Raw genomic sequence first — 27,980 nt, 5'->3', positions numbered from 1 at the left:
TTTCTTGGAATACAACATTACTGTACATAAAAAATCATGGCATGTAATAAAGAATAAACAATCATCATCTTATTTAATCAGTGCAGTGGCTGAGAATAAAATACGAGCATATGAAACACGGTAACTGGGATAAAATAAAACGAATAAAATTCGACAATTAATTTCTTACAATAGGTAAAAGTTCGCGTCACACCTTTCACCTTGTGACGGCACACTGGTCTACTGTACCAGCCTCGGATGATACATGATGAATGTGGAGCAGTCGGTGCAGTGAGACTTGGCAGGGGAAACTAAAGTACTCGGAGAAGACTTGCTCCAATGCCAGTTTCATTTTGTTACTTATGTATTTTTTGTTAACGTTGAATCATCTTGTACTGGCAAAGCAGAATGTCATAATGCATTTCTTAAACAGTACTGCCTACTCGTAGCATGAGAAGTCTCGTATCCTTTCTTATGGACGTTGTATCGGCAGATACCTACACAGCCTTTAGTCCAGTTCCCCTTTCTCACACTGACAGGGAATTGAGTTTTGGTGTCCACACATTTCAGTCTGTGCTATCCTGTACAGGGTTATTTTCTTGTAACGTCATCTGTTCTGGCATTGCATAACTAAGACATGGAATATTTCACATGCTGTGTAAAAAATTGACGAGAAAAACATTGAGATCAGGCCAGTTTTGCACTATTATGTCCTCCATACTTTTTATTCTGAGGCGTCAAAAGATTACAGACAATAGTAGTCATTTTTCTGGTTTCAGTGATTCGCTTAGGTTTTCCTGTGACTGTATATGGAAGCGGATATCGTTAATTTTAATGTCACAGTTAATATAACAGCCGTCGTCGTCATATCTGCTATTTCACAAGCAGTAAAGTAAAAGTAAAGCTATCCCTGTACCAGGCCGTGAAGGCCCATAGGGTTATCACGTTGAAATAGTCTTCATTTGGTACTTCAAACTACTAGGGCGAGGGCACACCAAGGAAACTGGCAACCGCAACGCGACTGCAGTTTCCGAGAATGGTTATCAGCCTGAGCTGAGCACATGTTAGTGAATGGAGTAGCGAAAGTTGAGGAGACGGCAATGTAATGCAATGCAACATCTGGTAAGTCTGACATGGACTAAGGAACGTGTACATTAGTTGCCATACCCTGATTGATAACTGCCAAGTTTGACAACGTTTTATTGGCAAGGTCCTCTAGTTTTCTGATCCTAAACTTAGCTCCTTGAATAGCTAAAGTTGGATTGCTTTCTTTCTGCTTAATATCTTCTACTTTCTGATATATCTTTTCTACTCTCTTAGCTATGTTCCTGACGCACTCATCATTTGGAAAAATAAATTTTCTTTCTTGCTTTTGGAAGTAACCCTCCATGCACTCTTCTTCAAAATCACGTAGTCTTTCCAAGCCATCACAGTCCAAAAATAGTTTCAATGCATTGTCATGCAATTCTCGGATGCCACGCACTTTACAGTAGCAATATTTAAGAAACAAATATATATGGCACAGGACAATTAGTGGTGCAGGAAGTACAGGTGTTTGTTTATACTCCTTTATAACTGCAAAACGCTGGAACATCCAAACTTGATGTGAAATGGCTCTTATTTCATTGAAAATGTTGTTGAAGTTTGCTATAATCAAATTGACGAGTAGAATGCTGGCCACAAGAAGGAACACTCCTATTTCAGTAACAACAACCCAGACACCTGCCTCACACTTCTTCATATGAGGGTCATCACCACATACAGGGCTAACACTCTCTTCAGGTATTTCACCAAACAACATCAAGTAAGGCGTCATGAAGACGTCAAGAACAAGAGACCAACTTAGTTCTTCATCTGGGTGTTGAATTGCATGGGTAGATACACCACAACTCACCACTACCACAAGGAGAATAACAATGACATGTTTCAAGCTCTGCAGCATTTTTCTTATAATTGTGATAAGTGGGCCAAGCACTTTGTTTACCACCATAAATTTCAGAATACGAAGATACCAGTAGATACTACTGACAGAGAAAATAAGGCGACCGATTCTAATTGAGGATTGATAAAAACGCAGGCATAATCCTATGAAGAAGAATATTATGGCAGCAGCATCACAAGGATTCCAAATGTCCCATGCCCATACTAAGAGTTTGTGCCTGAAACAACAGAAAGGATGGTGAGAATATGCACAGGATATTAGAACAGACTATACATATGTAAGTACAGAAGAGTGTCATACCTGATATTAACTGGTTCTGAGGATATAATCGCCCTTATTTTCTCGCAGGCAAATGCACATATACAAACAATAGTGTACAAGCCCTGCCAAGTAGGTTTCATTTCAATCTTCGTCAGCAACATGTATGTGAAAGTATACAAGAAGACCAAATATCCAATCTGAAATGCAATCATTCATTTTTATATTCTGTATTTTAATTATTAATGCTCAATAAATATTATCAGATGTTTCAGGAATCAAAACACAAATAACCTTGGTAAGTTTAAATGTAAATCCTACAATGTTTTTCAAAATGAATTTACTAGTCATTAAATATTGTCTAAATGTGGTAAAGCTTCAAGTTACTATGCATGTATATTTAATTCACAATTTAACCATATAACTCAAATTAAGAAGGAAGTGTTCAGCTGAAGTTCAGTCACTTACTGCATGTGCCCAAAACTTTGTTATTGGTGCAGTATAAAACTCATACAGTTTCTTTCTCGGGCTCAGGAGTTGATTGTATTTCACTTCAAAATAATTTGGAGGAAAACGAAAATTCTGTTTTATGTCATCATGTTTAGTTACATCTTCATTTCTCTGAACAACTGTGTTCCTCATTCCATAGTTCTCTTGAGAATTCACAATCTGTAACATCAAAAGGACACGGTTGGAGAATCTTACAGAAGAATTATTTCCCATGCTAGAATAGAATCTGTAATTGCACAGGATTTGACAGTGAACAAAATTTTGACATTTTATTTTACATACAACATTAAAAATACTTATACTGTTGCCACATAACTATACAGTACAGTAGTCCATAGAAATATGAAACTTGTTGGCAGTGTTTAGCGATGCTACTTACTAATGTGCATGATCATAATGTACAAAATAATCATGTCAGTTCAAGCCGTTACCTCTATTTTACTCAACACTGAAGGATGCAGGAAAGTAAACACAGCTTTCTGACTTCTGCTGAAAGTTATTTTTCTATTTTTCTTAAGCACTCCATAAGTGAAATGAAAAAATTTCAGTTCATTTTTCCTGTACAACAAACAGTAGGAGTTCTCTGTCTGAACAAATTTCAAATGTCATTTCATCATCAAAATAATTATGATCTTCCTCCTTGAATGCTTAAAGCCTATTTTGATATTTACTAATTCAGTAACTGTGTGTATGGAACAGTAAATAAAATATAAGCTACAATGTATATAACAAATCAATTCTGTATAAGAAAATATGCAATCATCTTATACAGGGCACACAGAACAATACACTGTAAATTTATGCATTATAATGGATGTTTTGCAAATCACACTAAAAAATTACCACCTAAGATATTTTCAAGCAACTATATATATATATATATATATATATAAGTAATTTCAGTGTAGAATATAATAATTTTATAAAACGAATATAGTGGAACTATGTAATTGTCCTTGATCAGGACTCACTGCCTGACAATACAGGCACACATATACGAGTACATTATCTCTAAAGTATTTTTTAGGCGTTGTATGCATCAAATTCCATCATTATTAAATGAAAGTTGTTAGGGTGGATACAATGACAGTAAGCTGATCTCATAAGCCTACTTTCATTTTTTTAAAATAAGGAAAATATGATAAACTAGATTCTCTTTCCACATATGATGAAATCCAAAGTCCTCATACCACAGATCTCAATGAATACCCAGATTATTTTCTGTAAGATTCCCTGCTCAAGGTATTATGTACCCTGGAAGATGTTATGGTGAGTTACAGACTTTGTTCTGTAATGGAAAACTAACTATGGTGACACTACTTATGAAAATTGTTTTTTATTGCATAGAAGATAAAATTAGCTGAAAAAAAGGTAAATTTTCTGTACAGTATCTGACTAATTTACTATTTTCCTTTAAAATTTCTGAATTTCTGTGATCTTTCTAAGCGTGAATACTGAGGGAATGAATGAAAGGAGGGAGTGGGACAGACGTAAGTAATAGTGGTGTAATTTTGTAGAAATGTCACTTAAATTTTCCTTCTAACTAGAACAGGCATATGAATTTTTAAAAATATAAACCACCAGTACAGTTCAATTGTATTTAAATAAATTTCCCAATGGCACTACAGTACGCTTCCAGTCATCCAGTATCCAGGTATTCAGAATTCTCATCCAGCTTGCAAAAGGTTCAAAGATAAATGACCACTTTTGCAAAGTCATTTAAAAACAAATTTGTCACATGCAGGTATTCACAAGATAATTCCCCTCACCCCACTAGGAACACTACACATCATTCTCCTTTACACGTGCCACTACAGTGATCACCTTACAGCAGTCCTATATGTACTAAGAATTATTGACCTTGGTGCTAGAATGAGGTGAGGAAGAACTCCAGTTATACTACTATAGTCAATAATTTTGTGGAGTGTGATTTTGTCACACACTATTGCAAGATACATACACTTAGACATATCCATATCCTCCCTCACAATAGTCGGCGCTGGCCGCTATGCAAGTCTGCTAATGTTGGTATAGCTGCTGGAAACACTGTTGAAAGATATTTGTAGGAAAGTCCCGTACCACTTCCCTTATGGCACAGTGGTGATCTCCTCAGCTGACTAAAATCAATACCCACGTAGTTTTCTTTCAAGAGAGGAAAGAAAAAGAATATGTGCGAGATCAGGCAAGTATAGAGGGTGTGGAAAAACGGTGACCTCCTCTTGGACAAGCACAGAGCGATGTGCAGGGGCGTTGTTGTATAGCAATAGCCAGTTCTTCCTTCACCAAAGCTCAGGACGCTTATGACAAATTGAATTGCATAGATGGCAAAGGATCTCCTTGTAGTGGTGCGTGTTTACAGTCGATCCTTCTGGGATGAATTCCGTTTGAGAAATTCCAGATGAGTAGAAAAACAGTTCAAGTATTACGTTGCCTTTTGACCTATCCTGTCGCGATTTCCAGGTTGCCGGTTTTCGCTTCAGTTGCAGATTGTACAGAAAACACCATGTTTCGCCTCCTGTTATGATCCCATTTAGAAACCTCCCATCTTTCTCAGTGCTATTGTTCAGGTCACCACAAATGCTCACATTGGTCTTGTGTCAGGACAGGTGGAACGCTGTGCTGGGTAACATGAGACATATTTAGGTCATCAGACAGAATTTTGTGACAAGTACCATAGCTAATCCTGGCTGCTGCTGCCCTGACTTCATTTACCATTTGGGAGCAATTTGCATGCATCAACATTACAATGTTATGGATCTAGAGTTCAGTTCTGACCGTTCTTGAACAACCAGTATGATCATCTTCCAAACTGCCTCTCCTCTGTATAAGACGTTTGTGCTACTTAAACACGGCACTACAACCCAATACTTCTTCACTGTATGCTTGTTTGATCATCTGAGTTGTTTCGCTAGCAGATTTGCCTAATTTTTGGCAGAACTTGACATTTTCCCATTGCTCAAACTGCGACATTCTCAATTTCCACCGCTCACAGACAACTACCCTTCACAACATTGACTTTTTTTCTGAATACTCTGCATGCACGCAACTGCTTCTTGCTGGGATGAGAGAAGAATGGACACAGCATCATCTTGTGCAATTTCATGGTGCCACGTATCCGCTGTAGTGCATAACAGCGCCACTATGCAACCAATCAGCGAAATTGACTGCACTCCATATTATGTAAATGTAGAAGTTGGTACACACAGTGGAATCATATTACATCTGTTCAATCATCTCGACCAGTCTTGACAGTTATACGTAGTTATACATGTGTACTAATTGTACGCACAATTATAATGCAGTCTCTGTATCTGGTATGGTATGTATTTTCAATTTATGGCACATAACTGGTTGCTGGATGGACTAAATCTGAATTTGAACTTGAGTTTATTTACATTCCTTAAATCCAAGTACAGTTTGATGCCATAGGATATGGAAAGTCAAGTACAAATACATAATACCTGCTAATTGGATGCATATAGTACAGGCTGCAAATAAGCCAAATGATACAGTAACATGAATGGGAATACACTTTAGGTTAGATCTGATACTGGTTACTGCTTGTTTACATTGAAATATTTATCTGTGGAATTGAAGGAATGTGTAAGTAAGTAACGTTTCAATGCTGCTCTAAATTGCTTAATATTACTAGTTGCCTTTTTGACACATCAATGCCAAAGGAGTGAACTCCTTTTTGATATAGAAACAGATGTACTGAATGTTGGTGGAAGTTGAGTTTTTGCTTCATATTTATGTTATGGATGCCAGAATTTAAATTATACATGCTTTTGTTGTCTACCACAAATAATAGGAGTGAGAGTATGCATTATGAGTGGCACAGTAATATTTTTAACTTCTTAAATAAATCTAAACAAGAATCTCTATTCTTGCTTCCTGTGATAATTCTAATTTGCCCTCTTTTGCATTTTGAAGGTTTTAGTGCTAACTGTACAGTTTTCCTAGAATATTATTCCATAAGACATAGCAGAGTGAAAGTAGGTATAGTAAACCTATTTCATTACTTCCTGAGACATGTAGGGTTTATTAGATCTGAGTGCATAACAAGCTGCACTTAGCATGTGTAGTACCTGCTCAATATGTTATTTCCAAGACAGTGCACTATCTGTAAGTAATCCAAGGAATTTTGTGTCATGTGCTTTAAAAATGTTTTATTAGCATAGCTTACATCCAGGTTAATTTGGGTTCCATTTTTAGTTGCAAATTGTATGAGATGGGGTTTCTCAAAAATTTAATGAAGGACTATTGGCTCTGAACCATATATTTAAGTGTTCGAATATGGTTGTTATGTCACTTACAAACTCTGTGGGGTTTGAGTTTGTAACTATTATACTAGTATTGTCTGCAAATAGAATGGTTTAGATTTACTCTTAACAAATTTTGGTAAATCATCTATACAGAGAAGAAAGAACAAAGGACCTAGTATGGATCCTTGTGGGATGCCATGCCTTATTTTACCCCATATTGAAGCTGTCTGATGACTAAATTTTATTGTTTTTATTTGCACCCTTTGATAGCTATCCACAAGGTATGATTTAATCCAATTACTGGCCTTACCAGCTATTCCAAATCAATTTAATTTGAACAGTAAAGTGTCATGATTAACACAGTCGAATGCTTTAGCTAGATCACAGAAGATCCCGCCAATTAGTAATATTTTATCAAGGGCACCTATGAATTCATTACTTACTTCATAGGTTGCTTTTCTGTCATTAGATTTTCCTAAATCCAAATTGTTCTTTTGCTACTATGTTGTTATTAATTACATGTTCAAGTAGTCTGTTATATATTACTTTTTCAAGGATTTTTTAGAAAGATGTCAGTATGGATATTGGTCTGTAGTTGGAAACATCTGTTATATCGCCCTTTTTAAATATCAGTTTTACTATAGAGTACTTTACGTATTGAGGAAAGGCCTCTGATGAGAGGGATGTATTACATATATGACATACAGGTGAGGTAATATAAGCACACTAATTTTAAGTAATTTGGTGGATATTTCATCATTTCCATATGTATTTTTTAGAATTAAGGGATGTAATGATGCTTTCTATTTCCTTTGTTGTTGAAAATTTGAGTTGTATGTTCAGAAAGGAGTCGTTAAATGCATGAGCCAGATGGCGTGATGCAATTTCATTAGATAGGTATCTGCCGCGAATTCCCAGGCTGGACTAGCATAAGTCATTACAGATCTAGTGAGAGCTTTGTGGAGGGTCAGCTTAATGTTAGTGCTTAATCTCTCACTTTTGAGTAGGGAATACAATCTAATAAATGTTCTGAAGGCCTTGGCCTGAACTGGCATCTGAATTCATTTCTCTTATAAGCACTCTGCACAGACACCACAGAAAACACCTATTATTGTAGACATGTTTCCAGTTTTGTTGCTTAAAAACGGATTGCATAACACCATTCTACTGTTGCTTGGCACAGATTACATAGAAAACATAGCCTCCTCTATTGTTGTGTAACCTAGGTACAGACTGTTTATGAAGAATTTGTCTTTGTGGAACTCATTGCCTAGCAGTGGGTATGCATGTAACAATATTATCAATTGCTCATATGGAATTATTTTGAATTCTTGTCAGAGAGTTTACAATGCTGGAGAAATTGTAGAGTAGTACCAGAGAGTTTAAACAAGTTTTCCTATTATTATCATCAACAAGATAGTCTACATTTATGTCATCACAAATAACAACTTCATTTTTTGGGTATGCAGCATGTTATGGATGGACTCTTAGTCTATTTAAAAATTCAGAGAAGCTCCCAGAGTGGGGCTCTGTATAGGGCCAAAATACATAATTTGAAAATGTGAATTTTAATTCCAGAACACAGGTTTCAGTTAATGATAAAGTAAGGGCAGGTTTCTGCCTATATAACCAGCTGATTGTGATAGTGAAATTTGTTCTTAAGTGTGAGGTGGATTACAATACGTTGTTGAGTGTTCATATTGCTGATTGAAACTGTTTAGCATGAAGTTGGATTTGGTTGTAATTTGTTGAAGATTATTTGGATGATGATGGTTCCAGAATATGTACACATCTAGGCAGTACTTGTCTGTATTAACACTAGTGAATTTTAGGTTTTTTGAACAAATATGTTCTGTACTTCTCCTTTGGCATATGTTAGACATATAACTACATCAGTAGCTTTATCACATTTTAGCTACACAGTAAACCACTTTAATGAGATTATGGAAAGAGGTCTCATGATTCAACCCCATCCGTATCCCAGATGAGCTGTTACACTTCCTTACAGTCTGCCTCAACTGATTACTCATTCTGTTCACAGTAATGTAGGTCTGGCATCCTTATATACTAACACAGTGGCAGGGAATATAACAGTAGGAAGAAAGGAGTCATCACCACCATCAGTATAACATCTTCCTTCAGTTGGGCAGGCAGGACCATCATACTTCAGAATGTCATAACAGTGTTTAATGTTGGCTAGCAGTTCATATCACTCTACATCCTAACTGTAAACTTACCTCAGCATCTGTACCCACATTACAATGAATGTCTGCGTGTTGCCCCTCTGTGCTCTTATTTTCTTCAATGAGATTAATGTGTTCCTCTTCAGTCTGGGGCATGAGTTGCAATTCTTCCTTTGATTTAAATTCCAGTGTTGTAATGTAGAATGGACACAACAATCCCAGGATCACCTACAGCATCAACATTTTCTTTCAGCCAGTATGTACACCCCTGACACACTAGATACCCATATTAATAGTAGGTATAGCACATATATGTACACTTAATCTAAATCAGCGCCAGTAACAGATGAACAACACAAAACATCTCATCCACTCTTCATTGCAGGAAATCGAAAACATACTGATCCACAACTTTCACCCTGAATGTGGAAGCAGCATGTACTTCCAATATATTGACAAAAATGCACACATCCACATGACGTACACCAAAGAGTTGACTTAAAATCAACAGTTAATCACCATGACAACCTAAAATCAGTAATGATACAGCTATCCTTGTTTAAGTTATAAAATTGCAAAAATACCTCTGAGATTTAAGATGCTCACAGTGGTGAATATAAAAATTAGAGTCTTCTGGGATGTCACACCATGTAGTTTGGTAAATAAGTACCAACATTTTGATGGGATTTCTTAAGCAATCTGCACAACATCACATCCCATAATAATAATTTTCATGAAAATCTTTGGAAAAGCAGACTGATTTATTGATTCTTAAGTTGCATAACAATGCAGTTTCACCTTCACAGATTATGAAGCATCAGATGTGATGTGGTGATAGTGAATGATTGCTATACCAACTGAGCTATCCCAGCTCTCTTATTTACCACAGTATGTTGATGTGTATCAGTGGTGTTTACAAGCAAGAAATGCCGAGATTCAATGTTTTACATGTGAGTGGCCCATTGAAATTGAAGATATCATAAAAGAGTAGAATGACAAGTTCAGAAATAGCAGAGATTGATGAAATTGGATAACATAATCACCACTTAACATGAACATAGTGATTCAGGAGTCTGCCATGCTTTGTGGGTACAAAAATCAAGAGATTTTGAGCAACAAAATTTATATTAATGTGGGTTCAATTTTGAAAGTTTTTAAGAGTCATGTCAGTTTGACAGTAAGATAAATATACAACAGAAATAAAGATATTTAATATAAAAGTTTACAATAACTTCAATACATTTGTCATTTATTTTACGATGCTATCAGTATGTCACACAATTTAGTATTGAAAGGATTTCGAAGGAAGCAGTTATGGTGTGATCAAAATTTTATATTGGCATTTGCTTGGAGGGACTGGGGAAAATCACAACACCCTCAGTCAAGAAAACCGGTGTCCTAGTTGAGATTCAAGCAGAGCACCTCCTGAATACAAATCTAGAGCATACTGCTGTACCACTCTGCTCAGTGCTTTCAATGTCATTTCATAATGAAACATGTTAACAAAAATTGTTTAATGTGTGACAGCATCAAAACTATTAAACTTTGTTTTATCGGTTTCCTGCACTGTCAGTGGATGGTGTTAACACCACAGTAGTAGAAACTGCCTTCCAGTCCAGTCTCAAATGGCTTAAAGATAATGAAAGAATGGCAAGAGCACACATTGCCAAATTGTTATTTCTTCAAACTGAATGGTCCTTTGCAAGTAAAACAGGATAGGAAATCAGCAATGCATATTAATCCACTACTGACTAACATAATTTCCAAAAGATGATGAGTAACTGTTTTCAAATATGAACAGTTGTACCACATGTCTGAGAGTTTTCAAATGTTGTACTTATTTTGTGCTATTATTTTGTCCGGTTATATATAAATGGTAGCCTTATGCTCTTGTGTGTTCTTTTTTAACCAAGAATGCATTTAATTCATTACTATGCATCAGAGAAGCTCTAAAAGTAAGATAACACTACAAAGCAGGGACCTACTGCCACTGAAATAGAACTGAATGAACAGGCAGGGTAGCATTTAAAGAAGCCTTTGATGGGTTAATTTTATGCATGCTAACTGTGTGAGCAGCAGTACAGTAATACAGTTTATATACATAATACGTGATGCCATTTCAGCAGCAGTTATACACAGATGTATTTTATTTTCTTGAAAGTCACTGTTGTATTTCAGCTTCTAATTTTGTAAATAGTGCCTATGAAATCGTACCTTCAGATTTATACATTTGGAACTGCATAAACCACCCATCCAGAGGTCACCAAGTATGATTTGACTGCAGGGGTGAGCAAGTAGAGCCTTGTGATTGGCTGCTACTGCCAGATTCAAGCACGTTTCTCCACTCCAGTTCTCTAACTCACACGTCAACAGCTGTGCTGCCTGATCATGATCCTTCTGGTAGCAAAAGTCCAGCAGCTCCAGAGCTGCAATAGAACTCATGTAACTACTGGTTGCACTGTAGAAGTTGTGGCACATGGCAAGAGGTAAAAAAATTATCATTTATTCTGTGTTATCTGTAGCATACAGTGCTCATCTATATTTTTCATGAAAACAAATTACTTCAGGAAGTTTATTTGTTTCACTGTGCCTTTAAAAGTGGGCACACTTAAGCACTTAAACTGCTATGTCAGTAATTCAATGAAGACAGTGCAATACCCTTCAAAACATGCGTAGACATTCTCAAAATTCTCTATCTATGGTCCAAATGACAGAACCGCCATGGGTTCAGTGATGTCTCCCATGATGGCAAATTTCTTTGGGGACTACTTGAAGAAGGAGACCCTGAGTGGAGTTGATTACAAGCCCCACTGCTGGTTTCACTACATTAATAAGAAATTTATGATCTATCTCATGCATGGGAAAAGCTTTCCTGGACTACCTGAACATATACACAACATCCAGTTCACCATGGACACTGAGACAGGTGACCCCCTCATCTCCCTGGCCATAAAAACAAAAATAAAAACTCCGTGATTTTAGTCCACAAATGAACTATACCAACTGAGAGACCGCCACTTCTCGGCAAAGTTTGGACATAAACATTTGCAAAAGACCAGATGGTTACTAGGGTCATACATCATGTTGACCCATAGTAACCTCTATTTGAATGCAAAGTTGCAACACCACTTGGCAGATAAGTAGTCTGTGCTGTCCCCCTTGACACCCTCAAAAGAACCTTTAATGAAAACAGTTACAGCGTGAAAGAGATCTGTCAGGCTTTCAAACAACCCCAGCAACAAGCCTGACAACCTTGAGAGGACCCAGTATTAATGATTTTCCTGCCCTTCATCAAAACATATGCAATCACGCCAGCAGGGTGCCTCTTAAGCATAATATAAAAACGCATAGTAGGCCTGCAACAATGATAATTTGCCATCTTCCTTCGCCCCATGAAGGTGGTATAGGTTGTATATGAGGTGTGGCTATAAAATGATGAAACTGATATCATAAAGGTATTTTACTGAAATTCTGAGTACTTTACAAATGTTCTTCAAAGTAGTTGACATCTACACAGCACTGCATGTGATCCTGCCATACCTGGAAGCATGCCTCAAAATAATTTTGTGAAGTTCTTTCAGCAACTGTTTTATTTTTTTCTTCTTTCTTGATGTGCTCAGTGGATCGAAAATGTGTTCCTTTCAAGGAATATTTTAACAAAGTAAAGAGGGAAAAGCCATATGGAATGATATCTGGATGTAATCAGGTACATGATCTTGCTTTTTGACCACAAATTGCAGAACCAGTAGCACAGTGTGCACTGGGGCAGAATCGAACAATTTTCTGATAACTTCATTTCCTTTCTTCAAGTAATTTCTTGCATTTATGACAAAAGTGTGATGTAATACTATAGAGTTTTGACCTGGTAAATTAATGAAAAACAAGGTAAACGATACTTTACTCTAAATACTTGAAGGTATAAAATTACTTGCAGGACACTAAATATGACACATTAGAGAAGAATTCTGCATTATTAATATAGTGTATACTTCACTCCAAGTTTCATGTGACTTTGGAATTTATTTTTTTTTTTTTTTTTTTCTGTGTGAAAACAGTTGCCCATCTGGTAGAAGTCAAGTGATAGCTGCTTCACTGTTTAACAGGTTAACATAATAATGGATGAAAAGTTCAAATGCAATCTTGTAGTACTGTAATAAACTCTCACCCACATTGTGTGTTGTTTGGTGACAACACTTTTAAAAACTGATTAATGATATAATGTGTGCTTCTGCTGGGCTTGGCTCATTTTTGAGAGAATCTGCCAAACTAGGTACCCATCCAATCTATTTCCACAGTTAATAATAATAAAAAAATATGTTTACATTGTGGTGAAACATTTTTACACAAGAAATTAATCAGTTAATAGATATTGTAATTAGAGAATAGAACCATGTACACCCCAGTTTCTGTTGAATCTTCCCTTTTCAATATTTTTTCATTTCTGTGTGAATAAGGCACACTAATTTCCACAAAATCTTAGAAATTATAGAATGTTCTGTTTGCATTCATTTAAAAGCCCTTTCCACACTTTTTATGGCTAACTAATAATTCCTTACATAATTATTCTCCCATTTTCACTTGACTATCTCAGTTTCACTGACCAAGTCATCAACTGGGCTTACCAATGTTTTCAAACTCTGTTCCATAATTCCTTAGGTCTTCATATATATTTGTCTCCAAGTCATCCTCAGCTGCTTCACGAGCCATAGCATTATACAGCTTGCAGGCGACCAGAGCCTTAACTAGGGCTTCTGCACCATGTTGCAACATGAGCAAAGCCATTTTCTGCCTCTTGGTCAATACTGCCCATATCTGAAACAGCATATCAATTCTTTGATACAACAGCCTTTTATTAAAATACAGGACAAAATCATAATATAAAATTAGCCAATAAATCCTTTAAGAATGTGGTAAATGTTAAAAATATTAGGGCATGATGGTAACAAAACAACATTACATTGACAAAGTAGCTAAGAACACATCAAACATTTGGAATGATTGCTACTGTGTAGTCCAGTACTGTTATCTTTCCAACCCCTGCCTAAAATGTCAAAAATCTTATGGAATGTTACAATGTAATATTCAGTAAAAGTGCCATGTAATGTTCTTTCTCTGCAAACTTGAAACAGACACTCACAAATAGTTCATTGAATGGATAATCAAATACAGCTGTTTCTATTTGGTATCTTTCTGATGGTGAATTCAATGGCATGTTGGTGTTTCCACAGCAGTGGTTGAAGTATGATCTGGTTCCAGGAACGTGTGGAGATTTCTTCATCACTTCTTTATAGATGAGCCCAAATCTGCGCTGTGTGTAATGTGACCTTCGAAATAGAATAACACAAGCCTCAAACAGCAGAGTAACACCACAGACAAAGTAATGAAGAAGTGGAGAAAATCATGCAGTAAGGAGTTTAAAAATTGTGTTAATTTTTTCTTGTTTTGTTTAATAATGCTAGAGTGATTAGATCAGGAAAGGTGAAATAGGTGCAGCATACTGAAATGGCAGAATCAAGTAATAAAAAAAAAAAAAGGAGTGAAGAAATCACTTGGAAAACCTACACAGAGATGGGAGACATGTACAAGATATTTAAGTTATAGCAGTATTTATGGTAGTGTAGTTGGTTGAGGCACTATGCTACAAGCCAGAAGGTCGTGGGTTCAAGTCCCAATGAGGTCATTGGATTTTTTTCAATTGACCTAATCCTTCCAGCCACACTATGGCCCTGGGGTCGACTCAGTCTCTAACAGAAATGAGCACCAGGAGTATTCTTGAAATATTCTTGGCGGTAATGGGAGGCCGGCACGTAAGGCTGACAACCTTGCTGCCATCTATGAGCCGATTGTCTAGAAAATGTGGGAACCTCAACATCTCACAACCCTATGGGCCTCCACGGCCTGTTACAGGGATACCTTTACTTTACTTTCTACTAGTATATATTTTAATGCTTTCTTATGCATAGCGATTCATCCTAAAGCTTGGGTGCAAATTATTATATAGTGCAAAGCAAATCTTTATGCATGAAATGAATGTACTTGATACCCAAAGAAGAAACCATGACAAAATTACGTAAATCTGCAGGAAATTTCAAACTTAAGTCAATTAGGAAACAACTGATATTAAGATTTTCAGAATGATACTGATCTGAAAGATAATGTGCAATTTACACATTTGGTTTCCTTTTAATTTAACTGTGAATGTCATTTTCATTTGTTATAAAAAAACATGCTGAGCACAGACATCACACTAACTTGTAAGCTCTGCCCATCAATTTGTTGATGACCAATCCAATGTCGTGCAGAGTGTAACGTCCAGGAGTATGCCGTCGAATATCTTTCAGAATGTAGCCCAGTGTGTTTGAAGGTCCTTCTGTCTGTAAAACACAAATTCAATGAATTTTGAGAGCTCAAGGGTATGTAGCCATTGTTACATCACATTCATTTTCTGCCTTCCCCACTATACACTCCCCCTTAAATTACTGAATTTCTGGAAAATAGATTCATTCAAATAGAACTATACTCTGGGATGCAATGCCATATAGTACAGTACACTACAGTACAGTAGAGTAGAGTAGAGTACAAGTTCACTGGCATTTCAGAAGAACATACTGTCTCCACCTTCAGGGTTGAATAGCAAGCAAGCAGGCAGCATGCAGAGTCAAACATCTATGAATGTCTACTGGGCTACATGGATTACATACCAGAATACAGTACTCTTCATAGTCACAGTTGTAAGAACCATACATCCCCACAGATTTATCAACTACTGATTTCAAGAAAGCAGTCTTCTGGGATGTGGCACCGTGTAGATGTGGTGTTAACCGATGTTTCGGAGGAACGTATCGCCTCCATCTTCAGGGTAGAAGGAAAAATAAGAAATCCGCAAGCAAAGAGACTGTGAGAACCGGTACTGGTCTGCTTGTACCGGTTCTCACAGTCTCTTCACTTGCGGATTTCTTATTTTCCTTCTGCCCTTAAGATGGAGGCGATACGTTCCTCTGAAACATCGGTTAACACATCTACACAGTGCCACATCCCAGAAGACAGCTTTCTTCATAGTCACCACCATGTAAACCTCAAATCTTACAACTACTCATTTGTTATTGCTTTATGACTGACATTTATGGAATCTTGAATATTTATCATCCATTAATGAATCTTCCACAAGTGGTTGTGGTGAAGTCTCAAGTTAATGAAAATTTCAAATTCAAAACAAATTTCTGAATAAAGGTATGTTACCATGATTACTCAGTTTGTTATAAAATCAATTTCATGTACTGGAATAAAGATTTTGTGTCGTAAAGTGCAAATAAAATTGTCCTTACACTTAATTAAATATAATAGAACAAAGATGTATGGAGGAGTGGAGATTTAGGTACATTCATACTTAATCTTGGCACTAAATGAAGGAGAATGGTCAGCTTCATGCCCATGCTACTTTCCGTTAGGGAAAAGGCCTCCAGTACCCACTGGATAGAAGAATGGATGGTTTCCCATAGTTGGTCAGAATACTGCGACAGAAAAATATTCATGCCTCTGGAGGTAAGCGAAGCCTATACATACCCAGTCACTGCACTGACCAACCTGGCATGGTATAATCAATTTACAATATGTCAAATTAGAAATGAATATTTAGTACAAAAAGCTGGAAAACACATTATGGATTCCAAATTTTTAACAGATTTTGAGGAGAAAAAACTACAGTGGTTTGGCAATATAAAGAATGAACATAATCAGGATACTGAGAAGCACATTAATGTACAATTTTTAAGGACAAGAGAGTCCAGCAAGATACAAAAGGTTATGGAGTAGAAACGAAAGGGCTCGGAAGAAACTAAAAAGGAAAGATTGTAGGAATATAAGAGTTGTGAGACTTTTCACTCACTGACCATACAAAATGGGAAAAAAAATTGTTGGAAGGAGGAGAAAACAGTGACACGAGAATGGGTAAATTTACCTCATTCAAAAGTTCTGTTTCACTGTCAAGGTAAGCAACATGTTAATGAGTAACAGCTGGAGAGTTATGCACATCTGTCAGATGAAAAATATATGTGTGTTACACATAAATGTTCCCGAAACATTTATGTTCCTGGTTAAGACTTTAAAAAAAATATATCCAGAAATGCATTAGTAATTAAGTAATGTCAACCATAAAATGAAATAAAGTGAATAAAACTTAAACACGTCACTCACTCACTTATTGAGCTGAGCCCTTCTTTAGAAGCTGCCAATTGTGCAGCTACTCAAGAGCTTCCCAGGATTTTATGAAACCTGAAGGTTCATTACCATGTTCACAAGAGCCCTCCACTGGTCCCTATTCTGAGCCAGACCAATCCAATCCGTACCATCCCATTCTATCTCTCTAAGATCCAATATAATATTGTTCACCCACCTACGCCTTAGTCTTCCTTGTGGTCTCTTTCCATCTGGCTTTCCCATCAGTATTTTATATGCATTCCTCTTCTCCCCATTCATGCTACATGCCCTGCCCCCCTCTTCATCCTTGACTTGATCATTCTAATTATACTTGGAGAAGGGTACAAGTTATGAAGCTCTTCATTATGAAGTTTTCTCCAACCCCCTGTCACTTCATCTCTCTTCAGCCCAAATATACTCAACCCGCCATTCTCGAACATCCTCAGTCTACGTTCCTCCCTTAATGTCAGAGACCAAGTTTACACCCATAAATAACCACAGGCAAAATTATAGTTTTGTATATTTTAATTTTTATGTTTTTGGACAGAAGACAAGAAGACAAAAGGTTCTGGACTGAATGGTAGCAAGCATTACCCGAGTTTAGTCTCCTCTTAATTTCTTCCTGAATTAGGTTTTGATTTGTTATCGTCGTTCCCAAATATCTGAACTGTGCCACATTTTCAAAACATCTGTTACCTATCATGATGTCATGATTTTGTCCAGCATTTTGGTGATGAGACAGCAACATGTACTTGGTTTTCTCTGTGTTTACTTCTAGACAAACCTCCTTACTAGCTTCAATTAAAGTTTGTGTGTTTGTCTTTATGGTATGTGTATTATCACCCAGTTGGTTCACATCATCAGCACAGACCGACAGCTGATGTGTCCCATTTAATTCCAGTCCCACCTGGTTTTCCTGGACCTTCCTAATGGCATAAAGCAAATTTGAAAAGGAGTGGCAATAAAGCATCTTGTTTTAGACCATTCTGAATAGGGAAATTATCAGACAAATGTTTAAATATACAGACTTTACTATGCATTTCATTTAAACACATTTTAATCCGCCTAAATAATTTCATGGGTACCCCAAACTCTATCAGAATATTGTACAGTACATCCCTCCTAACAGAATCATAGGCTTTCTTGAAGTCTATGAATAGCTGATGTACTTTCTCATTGTACTCTCTTTTTTTCTCCGGTATCTAACAAATTGAAAAGATCTGATCAATGGTTGATCTGTTACACTGAAACCCACACTGATGACCCCCAATAATTTCATCTATGTATGGGCTTGGCCTTGACAGAAGAATATTGAATAAAATTTTGTGCGAAGTTGAAAGCAGTGACATTCCCAAATAATTACTACAGTCAGTTTTATCACAATTCTTGTGAACTGGTACAATAATAGACTCCTTCCACTGATCAAACAATTTTTTCTTATGCCATATAGAATTAATTAACTTATGGATCTTAGAACATGATATTTCGCCTCCTGCTTGAATAAGTTCTGCTAGAATTTGATTACTACCTGGCAATTTATACCTTTTTGATTTTGCATTAGCATTTTCTACCTCAAAAACTCTAAGACCAGGTACTAATGACTCAGCTGTATGTATTTCTCTCTTCCTAACATCACTGACCCTATGTACATTCAGTAACTGAGAGAAGTAGTCCTGCCACCTAATCAAAATGTTGTGGGAATCTGCAAGCAGATTACAATTCTCATCCTTCACTAAGTTACTTCTAGGATGAAACTTAAACACATAGTAATATTTATGTACAAGTAAAAAGTGTCATCTGTTGACAGTCATAAAAATCTCTCAAATGACTCGAAATGTACATTTAAGTTGAATTTCGACCTTTAAGTATAGTAGCCCTTAAAATTAACCCAAATAAATATAAATAAAAATCATTTAGTGTAGGTGTACCATTCCAAGATTCGTCATATCATTCGTATAGCTTTTTTACAGTCCCTCTTGTGGGCAGACACAATGGAACTACATTCAACTCTCAATTATCCGGGATAATCACGGTTAATCGAAAACCTGTACTGTAATACTGTACCTTCATAGTACTATAGGCCTACCTGTATTTAAATTTATTCAACCTCATTTTTATGTCATCTCATGGCCTATTTAATACTTTTTTTACATTACACTGAAGTACGAGTATGAATTAGTTATTTCAGTCACAGTGTTCAACAACATCCAACACTTTTTATAAATATTCACATTTAACACTTAAAAAAACTTCATCTTGTCGTTTGCTTTTTTGCGGCATTTTCCTTTTAACGGATATCCATACGAAGCCTACATAATATTAGCTTGTCACTTAATAAACTTTTCTCTTCACTCTCAGGATGGTCTAGTAAGGATTCCAAATGATTAAGAGCAGCACAATGTGATATTTTCTTGCTAGCAGCACTGTCCACCTCTTCCTCATTCTCACTTTTTCCCGCTCTTCTGGCTGCACCCCCACTGAACTTATGATTTCGTCACTGCTTAACATTTTGAAGCCTGGCTCACACGAGTCACAGTCAAACCACTCTCATATTTTCCTCGTTGACTTCTTCACCACCATGAACTTGGTTAGCCACTTTTGTCAATTTTATGGCTATCTCATTTTCACTGAATCCAGTGAATCCACGGATTTCGTCATCTTCATTAGTGATGAAAGGCATCAGTTTCTTCCATGAATTTTTCAATACAGATGGCTTTACTGTATCCCACGCTGCTGAAATCTCGTATATGGCATCTAACATTGTAAAAGACTTCCAGAAACATGTCAGATCATTGTCTTCATCAATGTACTTTTGTAGCAAATTTGATTTGTAGATTCTCTTCATACTTGAGATAACTCCTTGATCCACTGGTTGGATAAGTGCGGTAAGATTAGGAGAAATATATTTCCATCATCTGACCTCAGGAGACTTTCGTTAGGATGTGAGGGCGCATTGTCAATGAGGAGCACAGCTTTCTCAGGTAGGCCTTGGGATTTTAGATGGTCACAAACTTGAGGCACAAATTTAAAATCAAACCATTCTTTAAATATCGCTCTATTCATCCAAGCTACTTTCTGATTAAAATAATGGATAGGCAGACTTGAAGCTACTGTTCCTTTAAAAGAGTGTGGTCTTTTCGCTTTGCTGGTAACTACTGAGGTTAGTTGTGTGTTCCTGATGCATTAGAACAGCACAAGGCTGTCAATCTCTCCTTAATGGATTTGTGACCTGGAGCTTGTCTTTCATTTTGAAATGCCAAAGTTCTGGTTGGCAAGCCTTTCCAATAAAGACCAGTTTCATCGGCATTATAGATTTGTTCTGGCAGCAGATATTCACTTTTCACAAAACTATCAAACTTGGTGTAAAATTGAACTGATGATGACAAGTCCCCTGACAATTTCTCACCTTGAATACTAATTTCTCGTATTCCATGACGTTGGTTGAAACGTGTTAGCCAACCAGAAGAAACATCAAAACTTCCTTGTAGTTCAAGTGCTTTGGAAAAAATTTTGCTTGTTTAGCACAAACTGCTCCTGTTAATGTTATTCCCTGTGCCCTTAGTTGATTAAACCAGATCAGCATTGCTTTGTCAAGATCACCATATGTTGATTTTTTCATGGTTTTTCTCTTCTTCATTCCGCTTGAATTAGATGATGAAGCAAAGGAAATTAATTGATCCTTTTGTTTTTTTCAAATCACGAGCAGTTTGTTCTCCAATACCGTATTGCATTGCTAATTGTTTAACTACAACTCTTTTTCCCAACTGATTGATAATTTCAAGTTTCTGTTGAATACTTAACACAACACACTTTCTTTTACACCCTGACATTTTGATAACACACTTGAAGATCGATACAAAGAGAGTAACTGGGGCAGTGTATCTGTCCTTCAAACTTTCCACAAATTCTTGCATTCTTTCACCCCTACCCTAGAACACTGTGTTAGCATAATGGGACCAAAAAATGCGGAGCTCAGTTCACACTAGTGGAAAAATAGTGTTACAACTCACCATGTGAAACAAAAGTGAATGAATATTAAACAACATACAAGCCTCAAAAAAGCCCCGGTAGCCTCGGTTAAGCCACAAACCAGTTTATCTGCCCCCGGATAATCGAGAGTTGAGTGTAATAACTTTTGCTACTAACAAACACTTAGAAGAACATTCATAGCTATGAAGTATAAGCTCAGCTGCTGCTAACCTGACATGAAAGGACTAACACAGAAAATTTTACAGTTTCAATTTTTGACTTACTGTATTGTACAACTCTTCAAGACGAGGTATAGAAAGGAATTTCCTCATAATAATTCCATTCTCCAGTAATAATTTAACAAAATCAACACGATCAAGTTTGAGGGCTTGCATCATGGCCTCTTCTAGAGCCCCTGCCACAGAAACAAAGAAATCAGTTACTCACAAGCCTAGGCATATTAGGAGCAAGAAAAGAGATACCATGCATAAAACATATACCTGGAGGCCATTCTTGCCCATGAATAAATATATCAGAACGTGCAATATCCACTTGATTCCATGCAAGAGCATGACTCAGTTGTTCACATGGAGACAAATGCTGACTCTTAAGCGCAACCTTAAGGATTGTCTGATCAAGTTTTTGAGATATCTCCTTTGGTTGATCAGTGATACGGAATGTGGTGAACTGAAATTGAAAACAGTCATTTTAAGAATGCATTTCACATGAAAACATCTGTTGTTTCTTAAGCTAAGCATCTAGATCTATAAAATACTGGCAATGTCAGTATATCAGAGATTAATAATTGTATAGCAGAGGGGGCTACCATTGATTTTGTGCCATGTGAGAATTCTCACCCCTGTTCATACTAAAATTTCCGTAGCGATTCTTTTCTTGGCATGTGGCACAATGGATGTTATGTTCTGGACTACCAGCAAGTCAGATGAAGTTGAAAAATACCATATTTGCCTACACAGAAGAAAATATTCTTTTCCTACTTGAAGAATAAGAAAACTAATGGTCATTACGAATTTGAGCGATAACTGTTTTATACCAATATTTTTATGCATTTTAAGGTTTTAGTGGGTTGTGCCAAAATTCATGCTACATCTTCCTATGATTACATAGCAAGCTAGAAGCAAGAAAGATGGTGTGTGTCCATGTGCACACTCATGAGCAGGTGCAAGTATGTATGGCCTTATCAGCATCTAAGTCTGTTTACACCTATTTATAAATAATAATGATAATAATAGAAATTAACACAGTGGCACCCCAGAACACAATGCTGAACATCCTGGAGGAGGATATCCATGTCCTGTGAGAAATGTACCACCCTCACCCACAAGGTTGTAACCCACACTGAATATGGAGGCAGCATGCACACCTGAAACCCTAGAACCCACCCACGAAGCCACATGCGCCCCACCTCACAAGTCAGTCACCCCAACATTATCTACCATGTGACGTATACATGATATTTCATGAAAACTCATTCAGCTGTAAATGGGTGGTGTTCTAAAATCAGAAAAAAAATACGGTTATCTGCACACAAATAAAGAGTTAAATGGTATTAACAATGCTAGACTATATAGGTGCCTGCCACTGAACACCTACAATTACCATGCATGTAAAACAAAGCAAACATTACAAATCAGAACTTCAAAATGGCATAAAATTACGGTTAAATTATCTTGGAGAGCCCAGTACTGCTCATCACTGGGAAAACATCTGACATGCCATGACAGTCATCGCCAAGAACATCGCATAATATGTAATGGAGATAAATTATAAGACATTCTTTGTCATAAAATGCTCGCTAGATAAGAATGCGTAACCATTCCAAAAGCACCACTGGCATCCTCGTTGCGGAGGGGGTAGCATCTGGAAAGATGGAGAATAGGGCAATGGTCCACCTAAGCCAAGGCCGATGCCTCAATGACACTGGGGTGGAATTTAGCCAGTGTCGATAACAAACCCCTTGAGGCACCAAGGAGCACCCCATTGTATTCATGCCTTCCACTTGCATGGTGCTGTGGGTGGTGATATTTTAGATCCTTTTTACACATGGGAATTTTCCTGGGGAGTAAAGCGTGGCTGGCACATAAGGCTGACAACCTTACCGCCATCTTCGAGCCAATTGTCTAGATAATGTGGGGCCTTCAACATCTCACAACACTATGAGCCTTCACGGCCTGGTACAGGGATAGCTTTTCTTTTTACACGTGGGACCAGAAATGGGTACCAAGAAAAATAAAGCTGGTATACAAGACTCTAAAAGGGATTCTCTACAAGAAATTCTTCAGCAAAGGATTGAGAGATCTGTTGTATCATTAAGGGGCACTGACACAACCAGTGTATACACTGTTGAGATTTCAGCCAAGGTCAGGGACAAACCAATAGAGAGAAACCTGCTGTAAAGAAAATCAATTGACAAGAAACAGCTATGACATGTTATTGGGAGACCTCTTCAGTTCCCTCTATATTTATTCTGAGTGCTGAACAGCAGTTTTTGAGTCAGGTGTGTCAGACGAAGACTTAAGAAGCCATGTGTAGTTACAGCATTGGATTTCCTTTTCAGGTACCAAAACATGACCAGGAACAAAGTGTCTTGATTGTCTGAAGAGCTTTCTGACAAGTGCTACTACAGTGATCTGGAGTCTAGTGTTTTGGTATTCATATTTTGCACTGCCAGATTATGGAGATGGGAAAAGTGTTTTGTGGTCAAAGTCCCTGATATATGACATCATGAAAATTTATATTAACACAAGTGTCCAGCACAGTCAAAATGACAGATCGTGTCCAGAAATGTGGTACTGATGCAAAAGAGAATCATGTATCAAAAGTATGAGCTGTTGTTATGTTGTTAAGTGTAAAATTATAGTAATGAAACATGCATAAAAAAACAAATGATGAAGCAACAGAAAAGTACAATGTCTCCAAAATAAAGACTTGTAGGTGGAAACAATGGAGCCAGGACTTAAGGATTGCCAGATCATGAAAAAAAAAACATTCAATGGTCCTAAATGTGGTCAGTTATTTAAATCATTGGACAAGTTGTGAAGTATGTGCAGACTGAAAGTTAGATTGGAACACCACTTTCATGTGACATCATTAAATTCAAAGTATGAGGACTCATAAGGAAGCTAAGTACTGATTGGCAGGAATTTATAGCCAGCACAGGGTGGTGGGTATGAATGATGTGGGAGAATGGGTCTTCTTTCTGGCAAAAATTTCACTCTCACAGAATTCACCATCAGGTTTCAAGGAGAAAATTCTTGTCTTTTAGAAACCTGTGATTAAATATCAGAAAGAAAATATTACTTTCTAAGCCAAACATGGAAGCCAATGAAATGTCAGTTTACTGCAGCATGTCATCCAGTTACACAGTTGCTAACATAGGTGCAAACTATGTTGTTATAAAAACAGGAGACAATAAAGAAATCTGTCTCCATTAAAACAGCAGACAGTAAAATGAGGAAAGGGACTGTAATACCAATGGTGTTAGCACATGACGTGAAGATACCACCATATGACACTGAATCGAAAACTTGTGTCCAAGATGTGGTTGCCTACAGACTAATAATCAGATGTCAAATTAAGGTTGCTTAGTTACTTGGTTATTTAATGATGCATGAGTGTCAGAACAGTACAACATCAGATCTAACTAAGGGATGGATGACTAATGAAATATTGTAGGACTGGTCACAGGTGGTCTAGGAGAGCAGACCAGGAGATTTCTGCAAAACTGAGGAATACTTGTATCAGATGCATTTAAATTAATTTAACACTGAAGTCAGATCTGTGTTTCATGCAAGGAATACTGACCTTGTGGTCATACCTTGAGGGATGTTGTGTCTGTGCATGTGTGTATATATATGTACAAACTTTCTTCAGCAAGATCTTGACAATTATTTGTGGTAGGTCAGTTACTGAACCATGAATCTCCACATTTTGTATATGCTGCACAATTGCTTTAAGTTCTGTTAATTTACACATTTGAGCCCAGGAGTTTCGAGATTCTAATTTTTCTCATAAGTAAGTACAGGGCTTTGTGAAATAGATTCTTCTGTAATGAATCTTAGTGTTATAATTATAGTATGGCAATGGGACTTTGAACGATTAGGTGAACAAAAGAGAAAATTTCATTCATTCTACTTATTGGGAATTATGCCAAAAATTTCAGATACTTTAGCATTTTTAGGGCTATAAGAGTGGATTCCTAGGACGCTGTTTAACTCAAAGACAATGATGAATGGGAACATAAAATTATGTGGTTGGAATTTCAAGAAACAAATATATTTCTCAATCACTTCATCCTGCTGTAATGTCCTAAAGAGGGAATAATGTGATGCATATACTGTAAATAATTTAATTTTACACAGACATTTGAATAAACATTCCGCTTGTCTATTATAAATTTTGCAGACTATTGAAGAGTAATTCCTGCATTATGACTGCTTACCAGGTTCTTTTTCTTAGTGCACTGAAGAAGTTCAGAGCAAAGACATTTGGCTTGTTCCATATCTACTTCAAATGTACCCTGGATGATGCTGATTAAGTAATCCTCCATACTTTCCATGAGAGTCTGCTCACAACTGTAATGCAAGAAAAGGCAACTTCTGTATCAGAGACATATCACCAAAATTCACATCTTCAGAAACTAGGTTCTCATCTTGAGGGCCTACTGATTTTTGTATTATTCTAATGCAGTGATTCCAAAACTCTTTTCAGCATACAGATGCCTTGTATAACAGATTCCATTATGATAACCAGAACAGAAACAAATATTATATTACAATTAAATTTGGAAACTATATAGTATCCCCATGTTTGCATAGTTAAAATTTTCTCCAAAACAGAACGAGGCTGAAAAGATATCTTCCAACATGTAGTTTCCAAATGCATTTTTTGTGACTTTACAACTGACCCTGATATTTATAGATTACTAAAACAAATATTGTGCTAGAATGTGCTGAAACATTTATCTTGCTAGGTATAACCACACTGCCTTTCTTCTGCCTTCTTGTATCCATACTGTAAATACAAATTTTCCCCAGCATAAAAAAAAACATGAATGTGAGCAGACCACTATCATTAGATGGCAGATGCAGATCTATTATCGTAAATGTATAATTTCAGCTTTGTGGGTTTAGTCATATTGTGAACCTGAATTGCTCCAACATTTCAGAATACACTGCAGTTACCATCTTCAGGGTGAATGAGGTGAAAAATTTGGACTTCATCCTCATAAGTCAAAATTATACATCAGAACAGGTGATAAAAACCTGAGAATGAGAATTATTGTTGAAAAACTATTCACACTAACTATATGAAGCTGAGTCCTTCTTGAGAAGCCACCAGTTGCTTAGCTACACAAAAACTCCCCAGTATTTAACTGAAACCAAAACTTCATTACTACATTCACAAGAACCCACAATTGGTCCTTATCATGAGTCAAGTGAATGCAGTCCTTACCACCTCATCCATTTTCTCTGCGATCCACCTACATCTACTTTTATCTACTAGTCACTTTCCTTCTGGCCTTCCCACCAGAACCCTGTATGCATTTATCTTTGCCCCATGCATGTCATATTACCTGCCCATCTCATCCTCCTTGACTTATCATTCTATGTTTGGAAAAAGCATACACGTTATGAAGTTTCCCATTATGCAGTTTGCTTCAACCTCCTATTATCTGATCTCTCTTTGGTACAAATGTTCTCCTTAACACCCTGTTCTCAAACACCCTCAGTCTGTGTTTCTTCTTTATGTCAGAGACCAAGTTTCACATCCATACAAAACTACAAGCAATATTATGCCTTTATATACATATAAGGGGCAGTCAAATGAAAATGGGTCACCACGCATAACTCACACGGTGCACAAGTTGGTAACACTGGATTTTGCTTACAGTAAGAACATCTGGTGGGGACTCGGAAAAGCACAGTGACAACATGCCCTTGCACACTAGTCGTTTGTTTTTTGTTCTGGAAGTAAGGTTAACGCTATGTGTGGTCGTCCAACATCAATAATGGAGGCGGGTAAAGAAGAACAGCGAAGTGTGCGCTTTTTGACTGCTGAAGGAGTAGGAGGACGAGAAATTCATCGTCGCATGTCTGCTTTTTACAGCGAACACAGCATGTCACGTTTGCGTGTGCTGGCGTGGCATAAGGGATGCCGAGAGGGACGTGTGTCACTACAAAATGATGCTCGCCCAGGACAGGCTCATCGTGTCATCACTCCTGATGTGTTGGATGGTCATATACAGGCAAATTGACAGATCACTGTGGAAAAAATTAGTCTTTTGATGGGAATAAGTTACGGTTCTGTACACGCCATTGTGACAAAACACCTGCTGTACCATAAATTTGCCTGCAGTAGGTTCCACATCAACTCATGGAGGAACAGAAGACTCAGAGAATGGCTGCATCACTGGGTCACTTGCAATGATACCACGAGGAAGAGTATGCTTTTCTGTCCCGTATTGCCACTGGGGTACCACCACCACCACTTGGTACCATGATTCTAAACCCGAGAGCAAACGGCAGAGCCAACAGTGGAAACATGGGAATTCTCCACCGAAGAAATCCGAAATCGTAGACACAAGTTCCAGTAAAGCGATGACGACATTCTTCTTCGACTACAAGGGCCCTCTGCTTGTTGAATTTCTCGAGCATG

General features: G+C 37.1%; 1 protein-coding gene across 1 annotated transcript in view; it reads right to left on the bottom strand.

The window, feature by feature from the left end:
- Positions 1-267: 267 nt before the first annotated feature.
- LOC111868673 (transient receptor potential cation channel trpm) overlaps positions 268-27,980 on the bottom strand; it is a 49,696-nt gene continuing 21,983 nt past the window's right edge. The window contains exons 7-17 of the mRNA XM_023859548.2: positions 25,765-25,897; positions 21,803-21,989; positions 21,587-21,717; positions 15,390-15,511; positions 14,275-14,461; positions 13,760-13,949; positions 11,352-11,563; positions 9,192-9,365; positions 2,648-2,848; positions 2,222-2,379; positions 268-2,138 (exon numbers count right to left, since the gene is read on the bottom strand). Coding sequence (XP_023715316.1) covers positions 1,118-2,138; positions 2,222-2,379; positions 2,648-2,848; positions 9,192-9,365; positions 11,352-11,563; positions 13,760-13,949; positions 14,275-14,461; positions 15,390-15,511; positions 21,587-21,717; positions 21,803-21,989; positions 25,765-25,897 — 2,716 coding nt within the window. The 3' untranslated portion in view covers positions 268-1,117. The remainder of the gene's footprint in view (positions 2,139-2,221; positions 2,380-2,647; positions 2,849-9,191; positions 9,366-11,351; positions 11,564-13,759; positions 13,950-14,274; positions 14,462-15,389; positions 15,512-21,586; positions 21,718-21,802; positions 21,990-25,764; positions 25,898-27,980) is intronic.

This window comes from Cryptotermes secundus, unplaced genomic scaffold, assembly GCF_002891405.2.
Source record: "Cryptotermes secundus unplaced genomic scaffold, Csec_1.0 scaffold857, whole genome shotgun sequence".
In the NCBI taxonomy this organism is placed as follows: Eukaryota; Metazoa; Arthropoda; class Insecta; order Blattodea; family Kalotermitidae; genus Cryptotermes; species Cryptotermes secundus.
The sequence above is the reverse complement of the archived record's forward strand: the minus strand, read 5'-3'. Positions and strand labels throughout refer to the sequence as shown.